At 35.4% G+C, this 19681-nt stretch overlaps 4 protein-coding genes across 9 annotated transcripts in view; 2 read left to right on the top strand and 2 right to left on the bottom strand.

The window, feature by feature from the left end:
- Positions 1-6057, top strand: part of LOC104750124 (paired amphipathic helix protein Sin3-like 5) — an 8619-nt gene extending 2562 nt beyond the window's left edge. For 2 of the 5 annotated variants that reach the window (XM_010471873.2, XM_010471871.2), the window contains exons 4-21: positions 11-134; positions 222-402; positions 478-576; positions 662-832; positions 1108-1213; positions 1478-1677; positions 1759-1913; positions 2153-2280; positions 2374-2628; positions 2852-3360; positions 3541-4191; positions 4275-4363; positions 4567-4705; positions 4810-4962; positions 5049-5209; positions 5287-5398; positions 5492-5680; positions 5766-6057. In XM_010471873.2, the coding sequence (XP_010470175.1) occupies positions 11-134; positions 222-402; positions 478-576; positions 662-832; positions 1108-1213; positions 1478-1677; positions 1759-1913; positions 2153-2280; positions 2374-2628; positions 2852-3360; positions 3541-4191; positions 4275-4363; positions 4567-4705; positions 4810-4962; positions 5049-5209; positions 5287-5398; positions 5492-5671 (3413 nt within the window). In that variant the 3' untranslated portion in view covers positions 5672-5680; positions 5766-6057. Of the gene's footprint in view, positions 1-10; positions 135-221; positions 403-477; positions 577-661; positions 833-1107; positions 1214-1477; positions 1678-1758; positions 1914-2152; positions 2281-2373; positions 2629-2851; positions 3361-3540; positions 4192-4274; positions 4364-4566; positions 4706-4809; positions 4963-5048; positions 5210-5286; positions 5399-5491; positions 5681-5752 lie in introns of all 5 variants that reach the window. The other 3 variants (XM_010471874.2, XM_010471872.2, XM_010471875.2) reach the window with 3 other exon arrangements.
- Positions 9049-9894, bottom strand: LOC104753467 (agamous-like MADS-box protein AGL80). 2 transcript variants are annotated; one of them, XM_019238125.1, is made up of 2 exons: positions 9394-9894; positions 9049-9228 (listed from the first exon to the last, which is right to left on the bottom strand). In XM_019238125.1, the coding sequence occupies exons 1-2, from the start codon at positions 9892-9894 to the stop codon at positions 9049-9051; spliced, it is 681 nt and encodes a 226-aa protein (XP_019093670.1). The 2 variants fall into 2 exon arrangements, with proteins under 2 accessions (XP_019093670.1, XP_019093671.1); XM_019238126.1 differs by having other exon boundaries at positions 9049-9195.
- On the top strand, positions 13697-16358 carry LOC104750122 (pyruvate dehydrogenase E1 component subunit alpha-1, mitochondrial-like). Its single transcript, XM_010471868.2, has 7 exons — positions 13697-14500; positions 14591-14670; positions 15038-15115; positions 15520-15615; positions 15707-15832; positions 15920-15985; positions 16085-16358. Exons 1-7 carry the CDS (start codon positions 13822-13824, stop codon positions 16127-16129), a joined length of 1170 nt encoding a protein of 389 aa, XP_010470170.1. The 5' UTR covers positions 13697-13821; the 3' UTR covers positions 16130-16358.
- On the bottom strand, positions 16515-19436 carry LOC104750123 (formin-like protein 7). The gene is made up of 2 exons (XM_010471869.2): positions 18028-19436; positions 16515-17936 (listed from the first exon to the last, which is right to left on the bottom strand). Exons 1-2 carry the CDS (start codon positions 19293-19295, stop codon positions 16634-16636), a joined length of 2571 nt encoding a protein of 856 aa, XP_010470171.1. The 5' UTR covers positions 19296-19436; the 3' UTR covers positions 16515-16633.

The following is a 19681-nucleotide window of genomic DNA, read 5'->3' as shown; positions in this document are numbered from 1 at the left end:
TTAACGATTGGTGGAGGAGGGCTAACAACAGGTGATGCTTTGACATATCTCAAAGCTGTCAAGGACATGTTTCAAGACAACAAAGAGAAATATGAAACTTTCCTTGGAGTCATGAAGGACTTCAAAGCTCAGAGGTAATTTCCTTGCTGTTCCCTTCTGTTTGCTGTTTCTTCTCACAGCTGGAAATGTCCTGATTTCTTTATGTCTCGTGTTGGTTGTAGAGTTGACACTAATGGCGTCATAGGGAAAGTGAAAGATTTGTTCAAGGGATATGACGACTTGCTTTTGGGTTTTAATACCTTCTTGCCAAAGGGGTACAAAATAACTCTTCAGCCTGAGGATGAGAAATCTAAGAAGCCCGTGGATTTCCAAGTAGCTATTGAATTTGTCAACAAGATCAAGGTAAGTATCTGATGTATTAAATCAAGTTTAGTCATGATCTAAGCAGTTCACATCACTGGATATTTATTCCTCCAGGCGCGATTTGGGGGTGATGACCGTGCATATAAAAAATTCCTAGACATCTTGAACATGTATAGAAAGGAAACCAAGTCTATCAAGGAGGTCTATCAAGAGGTAAATTTACAGTAAATGTCCATAGTGTTGATTTGCTCTAGAATTCTTGTGATTCATTTTTCTAATTTTCCATCTATTTTTACAGGTTACTCTGTTATTCCAAGGCCATGAAGATCTGCTTGGGGAGTTTGTTCATTTCTTACCTGATTTCCCAGGATCAGCTTCTGTTAATAACCCTCTTTTCGGAGGAAGGATCACAGTACCGCATGAAAGAAATTCTCCATTTCCTGTCATGCATCCAAAGCATCTTGAGAAGGTTTTCTTAAATTATTCTTTCTTAATGATGCTCATATAATTCACAGCGTAGTTAATAATGTTTCTAATTGATGTTCATGGTTTAAAGAATGCTTTATAGCTATGCATGCTTAGTATGGAAAGAAAGTATTAACATCCTTTGAGTGATATCTTAAGAGCAAGATAAATATTGTAATTAAGGCTCAGTTTACAGCAAATAGATGAGAGAATATATGTTTGAGAAACTTGATGGTTCAGAGTTTGTGAAATGCTGATACAGAGTCTTTCCTGTCACAGAAGATAAGATTACGGAGTAGGCATGATGAGTATACGGAACACTCTGATCAACGAGAAGATGGTGACGAGAACCTTGTGCCTTATTCTGCTGGTAATTCTCTGGGAAGTGAGTCCTTGAATCACTTGTAGCATTTTTATTTTATTTATTTGCATTTGTAATTATTATGACTTAGCTTAGCGCCTGGTGAGAGCATGATAACTACTTATATATGTCTGCCATTTTTCAGTGATTTTGATGTAAAGGAAATTAGTATATATCTACGTGGCATATTGATATCTTCTCTACTGTGGTCATTGTCAATCTTGTCCGGGTCAGTAGTTACCTGGTGCTACGGTCCAACGATGCTAATATTTGTAGAATCCCTTGCAGGATATCTGAAGGTAGATGACACCGAGGGGATTCATGATTATGAAAATAACGGGGGTCTTGAAAAAGATCCAGAAAATGATAGAGTTGCAGCTTTTGGAAAAAATCTACTGTCTACTAATCATATGGCCAAGGCAATAAATGAACTGGACCTTACTGACTGCGCACAATGTTCACCAAGTTATCGTCGCCTGCCAGATGATGTGAGCCCTTCTTAACTTAATCATATTATCTACAGTTGCTTTTGTGCTCTAAGATCTTACGGTTGGCTTTCTCTTGTGTAGTATCCCATTCAAATTCCAAGCTACAGAAATTCACTTGGTGAAAAGGTACTTAATGATCATTGGGTATCTGTCACGTCGGGGAGTGAGGATTACTCATTCAAACACATGCGCAAAAACCAGTATGAAGAAAGCTTGTTTCGATGTGAGGATGATAGGTAAGACATATATAGTATATTAGGTTCTCTTGTATTTCCTCCTTCTATATCTTGATTAGGAGTCTTTCGATTACATTGGTGAGTTCATGATTGTTTTCTAGTCAGTTCAGTCTTACCTTCTAATTTCACTAAGTTGTCTATAACTTGTGTGGATATTGTGGTTCTTTTTTGCTGACAATATTAGTTTCCATAAGAACTCTTATTCCATCTGTTTTATTAACTAACTTATATGGTTTCAGGTTTGAGTTGGACATGTTATTAGAGTCTGTGGGTGCAACCATTAAGCGTGTGGAAAGTCTTCTGGAAAAGGTCAACAACAACACAATCTCTATAGTGACACCAATTTGTATTAGAGAACACTTATCAGGCAAGTAGTTATCTGACAGAATGTGGCTGTGATATATGTGTGTCTATTATTCGTTTACTTGGGCTAGTGACCTTATATGTGACTATTCAACAGAGCTGAACCTAAGATGCATTGAGCGGTTGTACGGGGATTTTGGGCTTGATCTCATGGATTTTTTGAACAAGAATTCTCATGTCGCCTTACCCGTGATACTAACACGCTTGAAGCAGAAACAAGAAGAGTGGGCTAGGTGTCGCTCTGATTTTGGGAAAGTATGGGCTGAAGTATATGCTAAGAATCATCACAAATCACTAGATCATCGTAGTTTCTATTTCAAGCAGCAGGACTCCAAAAATTTGAGCACAAAAGGTATGTTTTCTTGCAGGACTATAATCTAATTTTTTTTGGATTTCGAACCTTATTTATGTTTTCTTAAATTAGAAATTTACTTGTTTGGCTGCACTTGAAGCTAATTCCATATTAGAAATGTCTTTCTCTACATGGAAAAAAATGATGAAACGAAGAGAATGTCGTTTATCATTTAAGTGGAAAATTGCAGCAACTGAAGTTGGTTGTTATGTCCCAAATACAGGTTTGGTGGCGGAAATTAAAGATATCAGCGAGAGGAAGCATAAAGAAGACCTGCTTCGTGCCATTGCTATTGGAGCTAAGCCCTCTTTCACCCCAGATGTGGAGTATAGTTATACTGATACACAAGTCCATGCTGACCTATATCAACTTATTAAGTATTACTGTGAAGAAATATGTGCTACTGAACAGTCGGATAAAGTCATGACGCTGTGGGTAACCTTTTTGGAGCCCATGTTTGGCGTTCCTTCTAGGTCTCAAACTAATGAGACAATGAAAGATGTTGTAATGATCGAAGACAACCAAGAGCACCATGATGCATGTGAGGCGGTGAGGGAAAACACCGGTGACGGTTCTCTGGCCTCAAACCTTGAACCGTTAGTAGCTCCAAAAACGCCTAAGAAAGAAGACCCAAAAGTACAAGGAAGCTCTTTTGCGCAAGATTCCCCAGTTAAGACACCAGAAATCATTCAGCAAGATAAACTGCATAGTGGTGCAGCTATAACTGATGAGGTAACTGTGTTGTATTCACTTTTCACTGAGTAAATTTAGTCAAAGCTTTTCATAAATTCAGACTGCTGGTGGTAGAGCGTATTTTAATGAACGAAAGTTGCTTAAGTTTGTTTCTTTATGAGACTTAAGAAATGTCCCTCTATGTGAAAAGGATAGTAATATATTTTTGTGGCTGTACAGGATAGCCAGCCTTCCAAACTAGTGTCACCCAAAAATGATTTGATAATGGACGGTGGAGAGAATCATAGCAAGGTTACCGATGTATCAATGGGAGGGCATAAGGTTGAGCGAGAAGAGGGTGAATTATCTCCCACTGAAAGTTTCGAGCAAGACAATTTTGAGGGTTATAAAGAGAATGCTCTCGAGCCTGTGCAGAAACTGCCAGACAATGAAAAAAGTAGTGAAGACCGAGAAGACAAAGAGGGTGCATGTGGTACTGAAGCTGAAGCAAGGAGCAATGCCCTCCCTGAAGATGATGAAAACAAAATTACTCAGAAGTTATCAGAAGGGGATGAAAATGCCTCTAAAACTAATGTCTCAGCAAGCAAGTTTGGTGCCCAAGTTTCTTCCGATGAAGAGCAGAAAGTAGCTATGAACTGTGACCAGCATGGTATTGTGGCTGAGAGTGAAAACGAGGCTGGAGGGATGGTTAATTCCAACGAGGGTGAAGATGGATCGGTTTTAACATTTTCAGAACGGTATCTGCAACCTGTAAAGCCCCTTGCAAAGCATGTTCCTGGGACACTGCAAGCAAGTGAATGCGACTCCCGTAATGATTCTCGAGTTTTCTATGGGAATGATTCATTTTATGTGCTTTTTAGGCTTCATCAAGTAAGTGCTTCGAAACAACCTTCTAATGTTCCTCAAATGTCAATAGTCTTCTGTTCAAACAGCTAATTCTGCTGATTTTCCAGATGTTGTACGAGAGAATACAATCAGCAAAGATACATTCAGAGAGGAAATGGAAAGCTCCAGATAGCACATCTACTGATTCGTATACCAGGTGGTTTACCTTTCTTTAAGCATTATTTGTACTTTTTGATTAAAAAAATATAAGGTTGTATCCTAACTGATATTTGGAAGCATAGGTTCATGGATGCCCTTTATAATTTACTTGACGGCTCTAGTGACAATACAAANGCATTAGTGGTACTTTTTGATTAAAAAAGGTGGTTGTTCCTTAAATGCTGATATTTGGAAGCATAGGTTCATGGATGCCCTTTATAATTTACTTGACGGCTCTAGCGACAATACAAAGTTTGAAGATGAATGCCGTGCTATCATTGGAGCACAATCATATGTTCTCTTCACATTGGACAAGCTAGTTCAAAAGTTTGTTAAGCATGTAAGCTTCCATTTTACCTGCAACTTGTTATTGCCTTGTCTCTGCTTCTGTTCCTCTCCTTTCTGTTCTGTACTAATCATTGAAGTGGCTTGGACATGTGTTAGCTTCACGCAGTCGCAGCTGATGAGACAGACACCAAGCTTCTGCAACTATATGCATACGAGAACTACAGAAAACCAGGAAGATTCCTTGATATAGTGTACCATGAAAATGCTCGAGCCCTTCTCCATGATCAGAACATATACAGGATCAAATATGTATGCTTCTCTTCATTTCTTGCTATGTGTGGACACCTGTGTATATGTTCTCACATACTAATCTGTCCTTGCAAAATTTTGTGCAGTCATCTGAGCAAGCCCGTCTCTCGATTCAACTTATGAACAGCGGGAATGATCAGCCTGAAGTTACAGCTGTAACAGTGGAACCAGGTTTTGCTAATTATCTGCAGAATGACTTTCTTTCGTTTGTCCGTGATGAAGAGAAACCTGGACTATTTCTGAAGAGGTAAATGAAGAAATGATATGAGCATAACTTAAGTTGTGAAAGTACAGTTAGTTATCATTTTATCATACTCTTTTCAGGAACAAGGCGAAATTAAGCAGTCCGGATGAATCTTCAGGGTTGTCGCGTGCAATGGAAGGACTGAGAATTATTAACGAGGTTGAATGTAAGATTGCTTGCAGTTCTTCCAAGGTAAAATACTCTCTTGTCAATCTATAGCATTAATAATCTTTTTCTGTTTTCCATGTGTATACAATTACAATGAGAGCTTACATATGTCATTAGGTCAAGTATGAACCGAACACAGCAGATCTTTTGTATAGAAGAAAGCAGAAGAAAGCAACACAGAATCCAACTGGCCTTGACAACGTTAATAAAGCTTTTGGTAGCAGTGAAATCTCGAGAGAGAGAAGAATATCGCGTTTTCACATCATTCTTAACCGTAGACTTGTTGCCTTGCCTTAATTTAAGAACGTAAGTAACCTTCTTCTTGCATAATCCTCAATAATGGCTTATTCGCGATAAAAAGTAAAGAGATGTAGATAGTATATTTGTGCAGGTGTGAAGTTCTTGGCTGAGATATGCAAGCATCAATAGTGGTAGAGAAGTAGAGACCAACTGTATTTGACGAAGATTCTTGCATCATTTGGCGCAAAGAGAGATTCACATGGCAACCATAGTTTTTTTTGTTCTTTGAAATCGCGTCTGGAGCCGCCAGTTTTGGTGTATAGTGTTAGAATATATATCTAAGGAGAGATGCTAAATTCAGAAACTTTTTTTTAATTCATTCATTCAAGAAATATTGGATATTCCGTCTAATGTTATATTTCAGTTATAAATCTTATATGTCATTTCTACTTTGAAACAAAAATTAAATAGGCGCTATTATCTTTTTGCTCAACCGCTTCACATGATTTCAAGGTCTAAGCTCTCAACAATCAGATTAGGTTTTTTTAATTTTATTTTCAACTTTTACCTACTTCTTTTCCGGCATAAATTTGACCTTCAATGGAGTTTAAGAACATTGATTAGGGGGTTTTCTTCGACTTGACTCAAGTAATCTCAGATCAATCAAACTAGAGCTGTCAAAAAGGGTTGTTTACATCCACTTTAATCCGAATGGACTAATAAGTGATTGTGTGTCTCCATTAACGACCATGTCCATTAAAGACCATGTTTAGATGGGCTGTACATGTGTATATTGGTCAAAATATAACAAATTATGTACAATAAGAAAAAAAAATTAAACACAAATTTCTAAGCACAAAAATGTCTAATCACAAAAGTTTAGAATATCCTAAAACAAATTTGACACAAATGTTTAAAGTCTAACACAAATATCCAAAGACATTTGAACACATATGTCTAAACACAAAAGTTTAGAATGTTTTAAACTCAATGACACAAATTAACGTAGAAATACTTACAGTGACCAAAATATTAAAAAACAACCATGAAGCAAACTTGTAATAACACTACAAAAATCATGTACTGATATTAGGATTATAAGGTCACTAGGTAGTAACCCGTGCTATAGCACATCACAAACCAAAATGTTTATTATAACTTGAAATCTGTAACTATTGTATAAGTTATTTTCAGATTATTTAGCCTATCTCAACCTATTACAAATTAGTATGAACTTATGTTTGACATTTGATTTCAGTGAGGACGATATTGACTTTGATTTCAGTAAGGACGATATTGACTCTGACAGAGACTACCTTCCATTCTTATGTCATTAACTCTGTTCTCTATCCGTTCCTGAGATCATTTATCGTTTTACTAAATGGTATAATAGTTATTTTTTTTATCATTGTTTATTTTTGGTTAGAGTCATTTATATTAAACGTTGCTACATTAATTTTAGCATCGCTTAGCAAACGATGTCAAATATATATTCTAAGACAGAAAATATAAATGATGATAGTTAGGGTCAATTTTTAAAATGACGTTAACTTTAATATTTGCATCGATTCTAAACCGACTCAAAATATTAACATCATTTTATTTACATTTTTGAAAATGACACTAAACGTAGATATGTGATTTTCTGCATATTATGATATGTTAAAAGTATGTATTTACTGTAATGGATAACAAGAATAATCTATAAAATAAGAAACAAATTACCAGAAAATTTAGCAAACTTCTCAATGAAGATTCAGTTGAAATAATTGATTAAATTATTCCCAAATAAACAATTGATCGAGAGATAAACATAGTTCCATCGTCAAAAGTACACTAAACTAAAGACAATAACATAAGTCGCGGTGTTGAATTTGTTTTAGAAAAATAAATAGCAACCCTTATTACAGTGAATGATGAAAAAACATGTATAGTTAGCATTCACAGCTAATAAGTGATGCCACATATTAGCATCGCGTGATTCAAAATTTAATATTTTAGCATCACTTATTTATAAGTGACTCAAATTTTAATAATTTAATATCACTTTTTATAAGTGACGCAAATTTATATATTATAGCATCGGTCATTTACAATGAGTGATGTTAAAAAAAGTGATGTAAAAAATATCTTTTTAGCTGTAGTTTTTGTAAGCAATAGTTATAAATTATATACAAATATATTTTGGGGAACTTCTTAAGCTAATTAAGTAATTATATTGATTGATGCAGCAGACATGTATTGTTTATAGCCGCGTCTTTTCGCAGTAAGCTCAACTAGGTAATAATTATGTTTCTTACCCACAAATAAACCGTGTAAATTTATAAAAATTTAACTAATGAGTGTAATTATAGAGATTGCTTCCCCCCATATTTCTTGAAAACACAAACAAATTAATGTAAATGTTTTCTTTTTCACTATCGTCCACATAATTTGTTTAAAAATCTTTTCTCAACTATTTCTCTCCGTCTCCGGCGAGTATGTATCTCTTTCCTCATCTCTTTCTTTCTCAGAACTTTTCTCTTCCTTCTCCTTCTTCAAGTTAAGTGGCAATGTAGAGTTTTGAAACACAATTTTCCTTCATTCACTTGTTTTTTTTTTTTACATCTTTAGGGTTTTAGCATATATGAAGTTCATAGATCTGATTTTCTCTATGGTTTTTAGTTTTTTTTTGATCTTGAAAATTTTAATTGTTTCTTAACAAAATTTAGAGTCCTACTGTACCTTTTGATATTTTTTCAAATACTTTTATTACTGGTGCAGTGCTAAACCTATGTTTATTTAACCTTGGTGATGTAATTATCTAATCTCTTCACAGTTTTTATTTAGGGTTTCTAAATGAACGAATATGCTTTTTTTTGTTTGATGGTTTTCCGTGCAAGATATTCTCTCCATTTCAAGATCTAGGATATTTGAGCTAAACACACATATTAAGAAATAGTTACTTTTAAAAAGTTTAATCAATCATAAACAAGACTGTATAATAAAAAAATATAAAATTAGTCTAAAATTTGCATAGAAAGTTGGAAACATCATATATTATGAAACAAAAATACGCCTCTAAACATCCTATATTATGAAACGGAGGGAGTATATCCCAACGGTCTCAAGGTTCATTTGATGTTGCTGGTGGGTCTGGTGGTAGAGGTGGAGATCACTGTAGAGGTGGTGACAGCCATGGAGGTGGAAGTGGTCAATAGGATTTTATATTATATATATATATATATATTTTTTTGTGAAAACAAAATTAAAATACTAGAAAACATGAAACAAAGGGAGTAATAAATGAATACAAAACAAATGGAGTTATAAATTCTCCAAGAATGGAATAATATAATAACTCTGATTTCATGAAATACGAAGACAATGCATAATCTAGGGTTGCCGGCCGGTAGTAAAAATTGATGTAATCCATCAAAGGAAAAATCATTTGTTCAGGATATGTCATCATCTGAGACCAACCATTCCTCTTGTTGACCCTGATTTTGACTCGGATTGTCAATTCCATATTGAGGCACAATCGCCGGATATCCATCCTGTTGTTGATATTGATTATGACCAAGATGGTTAACATTTGCATTATGATCATAAACACCAACTGGATTTATCACTGGATAGTAATCTTTTTGGGCAGCAGCAGCAGAAAGATTGTTACCGGGAAAAGTATTAACCTCCTCTGGCATGTGGCTTGAAGAGAATATAGGCCTCAAAGGCCATAAATCATTAGTTACTTGAGGAGAGTTGGAAACATTGAGAGTTGGAAAGAACTGAGAATTCACTTCAACTGAAGATGTTGGTGCCATGACATTTGTAGCAGCTTCCGATGATTCACCATATTCAACATGGGATTGCCTTAGGATTTTGTTTTTGTGGTGATAAAGTTCTTTAAGATACTGATCAATGTACTTACACAAATCTTCACGATGTCTGTTAGTCAGCTTCAATCTATCTGCCTTCCCACCAAGAAGTTCAAACATGGCCTCTTTCATCATCCTCTCCTCATTGTCATTCATCTTTCTCTTGTTATTCGCCATAGCTTTTGATATGTTTTGTTTGAGAAAGCCTTCATGATTCACCATTTTTTTCTCTTGCTCCATAACTGTCAGCATCTCGAACTTCTCCACGACGTTCTTTACTCCCAAGTTCGATGGCCAGACCTCCGGAACTGAGTTGAATGGATTGTAAATAACAGCACATGCTTCGATTCCGCAGAGTACGGAAAGCTCGTGGATCTTTTTCACGAAACCTTTTTTTCTCTTATTGAATGTTGCTTTTCTCATTGAATCATTTTCAATGTAAGATAGGTTTAACTTCTTTCTCGTCGTGATATTGACCATATTGAAGAAAAAATATGTGTGTATATGAATTATGTTTTAGTGATTTTGTAAGGTGTGTGTTGATTTATCGGAAGTTCGTTTATATAGAACAAATGATGAGCTGGCAAAATTTAATTAAAAGATATCACATTAAATTTTATAAAATTTATTAATTACATATTTTAAGTAAAAAATCTTTAGGTATGCCACTTGGTTGGATACAGCAACGAACATTTATTGGTGAGATTTGTTGCTCGAACTACAAGATTAATTACCATCACTAATGTTGTATTCACTGGTAAAATTCTGGCTATGAATGAGTAATTGAAAACACCAAAAGTTATCATTTTTGTTTATGAAGATACACAAATTATAGTCAATTATTATTTTATTTTGAATAACAGCTAATATTTTGGTAATTAAATTTTGGTGAAATTGTTTTCTATATAAATTATAGTCAATTATCATTTTATTTTGAATAACAGCTAATATTTACACACATTTGGATATCATGAGTAACTTAAAAAAAACATATTTCATACATTATTACAGTGTTTCTCTATCATTTTAGTTTTAGATATGATTTTTTATAACGACTTTATATTATATATCTGCATATATATTATGATCACATACCATTTCTTCGGTGTACCGCGGGTTAAAATTTAATAAGTTAACAAATCTATATATTAAACTTTACATATATCCAAAATAAATTAAATCAGCATATTAAATACATAACACATATATTAATTATACTAATAAGATAGATATCTAAAATAAACTCAATCAACTTAAAATATTATCCAAAATTTTTTAAAACATTTACCCCTAACCGCAATGATTATCTAGTTTCTAGTTCGTATTTACAATATTAGATGAGTACCCACACATATTGTTTATATATATATATATATATATATATATATATATATATTGTAATACTTTATTTGTGCTTCTTATATTTTCACATTTGAAAGATTAAAAATTATATATTAACAAACAAAACAATTTTTTTTTGTGAGGCAAAGAATACTAAATTTTGTTTAAAGCTAAATTTTATTGTAAAGTGATTTTTGTAGACGAATACTATTAGCATATTTTTTTAGGAAGTAAAATAATCATACCATTTGCATTGGTAGATAAACATTTAAAAATCCTACAATTCTTGTCTAAGACTTAGGTGTTTCTATATATATATTTGTATTTAAGCTTCCCAACTAAATATCATGGGACTCTCAAATTCTCTTTTATCAAAAAGTTTTTCATACAGGTTGATTAATTTTTTAATGGTTATACTTAAAATAGACAACTTCACTTCTTGCTAGCTATTCAATTTCTTGAATATAAGTCTAGAATTTAATTTTCAATAATAATTTCATTTAATTTCCATCTTCTTTTCTATATGTATTTTCCTCAACCAACATTCTATCATTGATTAAATATCTTTCATTTGATAGTGAACAAAACATCGATCTTTTTTATGTATAAAATTTTATTTCTCTAAGGACACACTTTCATGAATTTCTCTACAATATTAACCAAATTTCCAGTCACCGCAGCAACTCTTCAAATTATTGAGAAAATTCTAATGCTTAAACCATATGTTCATATCTTCATGGTTTATCCTAAAGAACGAAGCGAATATTTGGTTTTACTCTCGATATATTTTTATCTTTTGGTGATGCATCTACTTACTTGAAGAAAACATCAACATATTCTAAGCCTCTCTAGATTTCTTATATAAATATTGAAATTGTTTATGATATGAAAAAAATAAAAGATATGGAAGATGTTTCAAATTCCTCTTTAATTTTAAATATGTTTGCTTTTAATTTGTGTTGACAAGTGACACTATCTCCACTGCTGACCTGTCATTCATATGGAAAAAGTTGACCATCTTTTATAGTATAAATAAACTAGAATTTGTACCCGCGCACGCGCGGGATTTTAATTTAAAATATTTCTTATCAATAGAAATAGTTGAGCTCAAATATAATCATTTCAATTTTTGAGTATAAATCTATATAAATACTAAACTTACTTTACTCAGTGATATACAACATATATATATATATATATTTTTTTTTTGACAACAGAACAACATATATATTTTAAAAGATAATATTTCTTTGTTATATCTATTTGCGATTTTACGTGTTATTTTAGTTAAAATTTTAATCAATAAGAGTCATTGAATATCGTACTTATTTTACTAATCTATATATAACATATATTGTCTAGTTTCGCAATAATATTGTCGACAATCTTCTGATATTTTATATTTAAAAGAGTTCATTCCATATTCATAATTTCAAAAGTTCTAACGTCAATGTCGATCATTGACCTAATTATAGAGATCATTTAAACATATCGATATCCTACATTAAATGTGAATATACAAAGTTTCATGAACAGTTTTAGTGCTATGTCGCTACAATGCATCATCTGCCATGATAAAATTTCCGACTAAGTCGAAATGCTTAAATGATGAAACATTTCAACCCCACAATGAACATCTATTCACTAATCCAAGTTACGTATATTTATAAAATCTCATATGTTATTTTGCAGAGGTTAATTTTGTGATGCAACCCCAACTTCGTCTTCTCAAAAAATAAAAGTGTACTTTAAATATGTTGTTTTTTGCTAATGTTTTGGGTTAAACGAATTTGATAATATATATATATATATATGATATGTGTGTTATATATTTTTTATATCATGTTATAAAATTGTAGCTCCAGTTGATAATATACCTTACACAAATCACATGTCACTTTTTGTAACGGCTTACTTCTCATTTTTTCTATATTTCCTAACCATTGATTTTGTTCTTTTAGATAGATTATTTTTTCAAAATTTTTTTTCATAGTTTTCCCAAAAAAAAGTGTGCCCATTACAATGTCTTTGTTTCAGATCAAAAATTTTAAGTTAAGTTAAGTTAAGTAATTAATCTTTTTTCTTATTAGTAAATTTAATAATAAATCTTTATGATATATGTTTCTTAGAAACTAACGTTTCACTTCAATTTTATTTTCATGTTTAGATTTTTATAAATACAATTACATAACTTGTTTTTTTATTCCACCATGCATTAAAATCTTACTTACATTCTAAAACTCATTAACCATTCGAAATTTTGGAATATAATCATTTTTGGTTATAATTTTAATAATAACATTATTACTAAAACAAATTTATAGTATTATTTTTACTATTTTAAAATTTTCACTTATTTTACTTAATTCATTTTTAGATAGTTATTCTTTTTATTATTACTAAAAATTATACTATTTTAATATTTAATTAATTTTAGTTAATTCGTTTTTTATTTATTTTTTATATTATTAATTATAAGTAATAAATATGCAATGAATAAATATTAAAAATAATATTTTCTTATACAAAAAAAATTGATTAGGTGTATGCTGATGTGGAGGAAGGAAAAGTGAGCAAAATTAACTTTATATATATATATATATATATATATTTGGGTTCTACTTGTGCATTTGAATAAAACTGGATTGATGATTCTTTAACAATTTTATTTTTTTTTGGTCCTTTGATGAATCTTTAACATTTATATAATTTGTAATGAAAATGTTTTAAGAAAAAAAAAAGTTCGATTATCAATTTCAAAAATAAATTGAACCGGACCGGGTTAATTTGGTTGTCATGCCAGCCACATTAAGCTTTGGTTAACAAAACCGAAATCTGCTTTAAACACTTTAAAAAGCTGAAAACTTTGAGAACCTTCTTATCCTTTGAGAGTCTTTTCTTTTGTTTGGTAGCATACATATCTCTTCTTCACTGAAACCGTCTCTCATTTTTGTGTTGTTCCTCCGCGAAGATTTCAACAGATTCGCCGGCAAAAATCAACGGTGGAGAATGGCTCTATCACGCCTCTCATCGCGATCCAACGGCATCGCTCGTCCTTTCTCCGCCGCCTTCAACCGATTCATCTCGACGGACACAACTCCGATCACAATCGAGACTTCGCTTCCATTCACAGCTCACTTATGCGATCCACCGTCACGCTCCGTCGAATCATCGAGCCAAGAGCTTCTCGATTTCTTCCGAACCATGGCGTTGATGCGACGTATGGAAATCGCAGCCGATTCCCTTTACAAAGCGAAGCTAATCCGAGGGTTTTGCCATCTCTACGACGGCCAAGAAGCTGTAGCTATAGGCATGGAAGCTGCGATTACGAAGAAAGACGCGATTATCACTGCGTATCGTGATCACTGTATCTTCTTAGGTCGTGGTGGTTCGCTTCATGAGGTTTTCTCAGAGCTTATGGGAAGACAAGCTGGTTGTTCTAAAGGGAAAGGTGGATCTATGCATTTCTATAAGAAGGATTCGTCGTTTTATGGTGGTCATGGGATTGTCGGTGCTCAGGTTCCATTAGGTTGTGGTGTTGCTTTTGCTCAGAAGTATAATAAGGAAGAGGCTGTTACATTTGCTTTGTATGGTGATGGTGCTGCGAATCAGGGACAGTTGTTTGAAGCTTTGAATATTTCTGCTCTTTGGGATTTACCTGCCATTTTGGTCTGCGAGAACAATCACTGTAAGCAGTTTTTTGCTTCTTTTTTTTCTTTTTTTTTTCTTTGGAGGTTTGTTATGGTCAGCGCGATTGAATTGGGTTTGATTTGTGTAGATGGAATGGGAACTGCTGAGTGGAGAGCTGCTAAGAGTCCATCTTACTACAAGCGTGGTGATTATGTTCCTGGACTCAAGGTCAGCTTTTGAATCTTATTTGTAACAAAGATTGATCTGAGACTTGTTAAGATGAGAGAGGAGAAGTTTTGGTTGAGATAAGATGGATCCGTGTCATTTGGTGAACCACATGGATTTCTTAGTTTCCATATAGAAAACTGGTAGATGTAAGTATTAGGGTACTGCCAGGCTTTCTTTCGTAATCGTTTCTGTTTAGGGATGAAATGCAGTTCTCTCATGTATATTGATGTCATGAGTCCTCTATCATTAACAGAGCCATGGTGCATCATTACATTGTTTTGATTGGGTATCTTGTACTGCATCAGTTATCAACTATTTTTTGAGTTTGACCGGTTGCTGGATTGGATGCAATTTTTGGGATGAACAGGTAGATGGTATGGATGCATTTGCTGTCAAACAAGCATGCAAATTTGCTAAGGATCATGCCTTGGAGAAGGGACCGATAGTAAGTTTGTCTGCATTTTAGTATTCTCAAACATATACTCTTCTTTTTCATGTTGTCATCTGGCACACTATTTTATTTACTTTGATCAATATCTAGCTATCCCCTAGGACTTGGCATCATAGGATGAAGTGTTTTTCGTACTTTATGTATTTCCTACTTGAAATTTACATCCCTTCAGTTGCTCTTTGTGACCTGGAACTGAATTCCAATAGGTGAATGTTTGATGGGGTGGCTGGTTTGTTCTCTGTAGAGTTTTAAACTTTTTATCGGCTATAGAAATGATGCTGTATCAGTGTTCGTCAAAGAACTGTGGTTTTGATATCACAGTTCAGTTTTTTTTTCTGGTGTTCCTCTTCTGTTATCATAGAATAACATAAGAATTGATTCATCGTAATTCTGTATAGATTCTTGAGATGGACACATACCGGTACCACGGTCATTCCATGTCTGATCCTGGAAGCACATACCGTACAAGAGATGAGATATCTGGTGTGAGGCAGGTTCGTTAGTCAGTTTACCTGCACAACAAACTAATTATTGGTGGAGAACTCAGGTTATTGTGATTTTCAAAACATTATGTGTGTGACTCAGGAACGTGATCCAATTGAGAGAATAAAAAAGCTGGTACTATCTCATGACCTTGCAACCGAGAAGGAGCTTAAGGATATGGAGAAGGAAATTAGAAAAGAAGTAGATGACGCCATTGCCAAAGCTAAGGTAAATTAACTGTCACATTTGCTTCTCTGTACCACTCGGGAATTCAACTGTCAAAGCTGAACACACGTAAACTCTTTTCCTTCTCAGGATTGCCCAATGCCAGAGCCGTCCGAACTTTTTACCAATGTGTATGTGAAGGGATTTGGCACTGAGGTAATTACTAATTACATGTTCTGTCTTTTGCATGTTGAAACGCACCCCTTAAACTATAGTTAATTTCCCTTACTGACCCTTTTTCGCTTCTCTTGGCAGTCATTTGGACCAGACAGAAAAGAAGTCAAAGCTGCGCTTCCATGAACCTCTTGGTCGTGGAAAAGCCACGTGTTATGACATGGTTGGCTGATAGGAAGCTATGAATAAAGAGGCTTTTGATTTGTATACTCTCTCCCCACTCTCCTTAGTTTTAATCTCTGTATCTTTTTCTTCACATACATACATAACGAGAAACATGTTATTCTTGTGAAGCTTTTGTCGCTGTATCTACAATTTGCGACTTCTTTAATGAAGTCTCGTGTTTGATATTCAAGCATTTGATTTGATGTTTATTATTGCTGCACACCGAAAGATATAATAACAAATTGAATTACAAACAAAGACCAAAATGGTAATGGTTTCTTCTGTTTGTATTCTTCGTTTCCAAAAAGAACCCAACTTTTTTACCCAAGAAACAGAATCAACAAAACATATTAAATCAAAAGAACCATCATCATAGAACCTAAAGAATTTTTTACTGACAAGCTCCCCTATCATCTATATACATAATATAACAAAAGTGAATGAACTTTTTTGGTTTTTGGTTTATCAGGAATCTGAGTCGGACTCACTTGAACTGTACCTTGAACTCTCTGACATGAAATTTGGAGGCAGAATTGGAAATCTAACTGCATTCCTTTGCGGTGCAGCAGCAACGCTCGCAGTTTCCGCTGTTGAAGTTGATGCTCCCGCTACTGTTGTGGCAGGTCGTTGTTGTGGTTTCCGCTGATTCCTTGCGATCTGACTACAGGCATTATCAACCATCCCTAAGAAATCACAGATTATAACAAACAGCTGAAATAGGTTCCTCTCTTTCAATGCTCCAGCTTGGTAATAGTTTGTGGTTTTCTTTACTAACTCCATTATCCTGAGCTGTTCTGCTGTAATAACTGTCAGTTCTTCCTCTGCAGATTCAAAGAAAGATCTCAGTTTTGTCAAACACCCATCTTCCTTCCCTACGCTTTGGTCTAAAAGGCGTTTTGTTTCTTTGACTCGGGTGCCTAAAGCTAAAGTCGTGGCTACAAACGAGTCATAATCAATTCCAGCCGCTTTCTTCACATTGGTGAACTCTGAACTCAGGCCACCTATAATGGGTAAACCAAGCTTTATAAACTCAATCTCTTGTTCGTCTCTAGATACATCTGCATTCTCACCACCGGCATTATCATTTGGGAACATGTTCTTATTCATCGCAGCCCGCTTTCCCTCAGACCTCACAACTTCTTCAACAACAAAGTGAAGCAAAGTTGTTTTCCCATCAACACTCTTCACATCAGACAATTTTCTTAAAGCAGTCAGATTGAAAGCCTGAGCATTTCCTCTAGCGGTTCCAGCGTTCATTCTGTTACCTGCTTTCAAGATTGCTTCTAGAAGCTTCATGAATAGCCCACGAGCACGGAGCTCATTGCATGCAGATTCAAGTGTCTGTAAAGATCCTTTTTGTTGAGCAACCTCCGAGCCGTAGTTAATTTTGAAGAGCATGACATTAAACCGGTTAAATGCAGAAGGAACTGCTTTTAAGATGTGAAACAGTAGAGACTCTGCATCAGCCAGTTTCGTCGGGTCGCCATTGAACTCTAGGATCTCTGTCTGTTCTTCTGGAGTTGGTGCTATTCCTGCAAGCTTCTCAAGTGTATCAGACTCAGCATCATGGCCTTCTGTTAACAAGTCAATGATCTCTTCCTTAGTCATCCCTAAAGATTTAAGCACAATTGCTTTGTTCTGAGACTTCCGAGGATCGAGAATGTAATGCGAAGTCGACACAGTGGGATTCTGCGGTACACTGCTTGCTTCACTTGGTTTTCGAGCACCAACGTATCCAAACAGAGCCTCCATGAGATCACCATCAAAGCTACCCAATAAACATATATATAACTCATAAGAACTCAAAATATCACATTTCTAGATTATATACACTTTAGTGACTGTAACTGTATACTTACTTGAAGGAGCCACCATCAATCCGGTGCCACACTGTTGAACGGCTCGCATCAGGGTTAACTTTATCCCAATGCAAAGGCTTGAGCTTTGGCTGAGCTGGATCTTCAGTTTTGCCTACGGCCAATGAAGTCTCACCTGACTTCGCCGGTCCTTTTGTATTACCAGGTGGTTTAGGTGGCCCAGTCTTCGACATTGGAGGCGGTGGTGGTCCAGCTACCTTCTTACCTGGTGGAGGAGGTGGTGGCGGTGCAGGTCCTTTCTTAGGCGGTGGAGGTGGAGGTGGAGCCACACTAGATGGCGGAGGCGGTGGTGGCAGGGGAGGTGGAGCCCCAGCAGATGGTGGTGGCGGTGGAGCATTTGTCGCCACAAATTGACCAGGAGGAAGAGGAACAAGCGGTGTCGAAGTAGACAATTGTGTATTTACCGCCATGTATTGCTGACCTGGAGGAAGCGGAACAGACGGTGTCGATGACGCATTCACCGCCGTGTATTGTTGACCCGGAGGAAGCGGAACAGACGGCGTCGATGTAGACAAAAGCGCATTTCCAACGGCAAACTGACCCGGAGGAAGCGGAAGCGGCGGCGAACGACCACCGCCATCACTGTTTCGGATCTGCGACGGAGAAGAGGGAAACGAACCGCCGCCGCCAGGAGCTTGAAATTTAGACTGAGATTGTTTCCCAACAGCAACAGAATCACTTGTAGAATAAGAAGCTCTCGACGGCGAAGCAGCAGATGTAGAAGAAGAAGTATAGTGTCTCCCTCCTCCTCCTCCTCCTCCTCCTACATCACCACCACCTGAAGAAGATAAAGGAGATTGAGAATTTTTCTTATGAAACGAAAACGCCTCTTTATCACCTACTCCATCATCATCATCATCATCGTCTTGATCTGCTCCGACTTCAGTCCTTCTAAATCCGCCGCCGGTATTGTCAACTCGTCTTCTAGGTTTAGGGTTTTTGCTAATTTTCGCGCTATTTTCCAACTCAATAAGCTTTTTCCAGTAAATCACATCTAAACCTTCTTCATCTACAATAACAGCTTTTAAATTCCCATCGATTCTAACAAAATCCTCCGGGAAAAGAAAACCCCAAGGAGACGGCGGTGGTGGTAACGAATCGGAACCGGAACCTCCACCGCCTCCGTCGTATCTGACTCTGTCTTCTTCACCACCTTCTCTCTTCCCGCCTCGATCTGAGTTCCGACCACGGAGTTTGTCTTTGATCTTCCTCCGTGAACTACTCCCGTTCTTACGGAAAAGAAACGACATCGCGGTGGTGTTCTTGACCGGAGAGGAGAGTCTCTCGCCGTCAACGGTGATAAGATTCACGCGGCGAATTTGACAAGACAACGAAGCAAATAAAGGAAATAAAAATGAAAAAATGTGTTTTGGGAAGGAATGATATTTTTGGTGAACATGACAACCATTAAATGACTTTAACACATTAATGATTTTTATGTATTTTTTTTTTGGCAACAAAATATTATTATTATAAATAATAAAAAGTTAAAAACTTTTTCAACATGAGATCAGGTTCAATGTCTAAAGCGTGGCTCGTCATTTTAGGTTAATGCGGCTGGGTTGACCCGGTCATGTTTTTTTGGAGGTTAGTGTCCGAATTTGGAACGGAAGAAGATGTCTTCATGTTTGACATC

This window comes from Camelina sativa, chromosome 16, assembly GCF_000633955.1.
Source record: "Camelina sativa cultivar DH55 chromosome 16, Cs, whole genome shotgun sequence".
Taxonomy (NCBI): Eukaryota; Viridiplantae; Streptophyta; class Magnoliopsida; order Brassicales; family Brassicaceae; genus Camelina; species Camelina sativa.
Note: the sequence above shows the minus strand (reverse complement) of the source record. Positions and strands in the feature narration are given on the sequence as shown.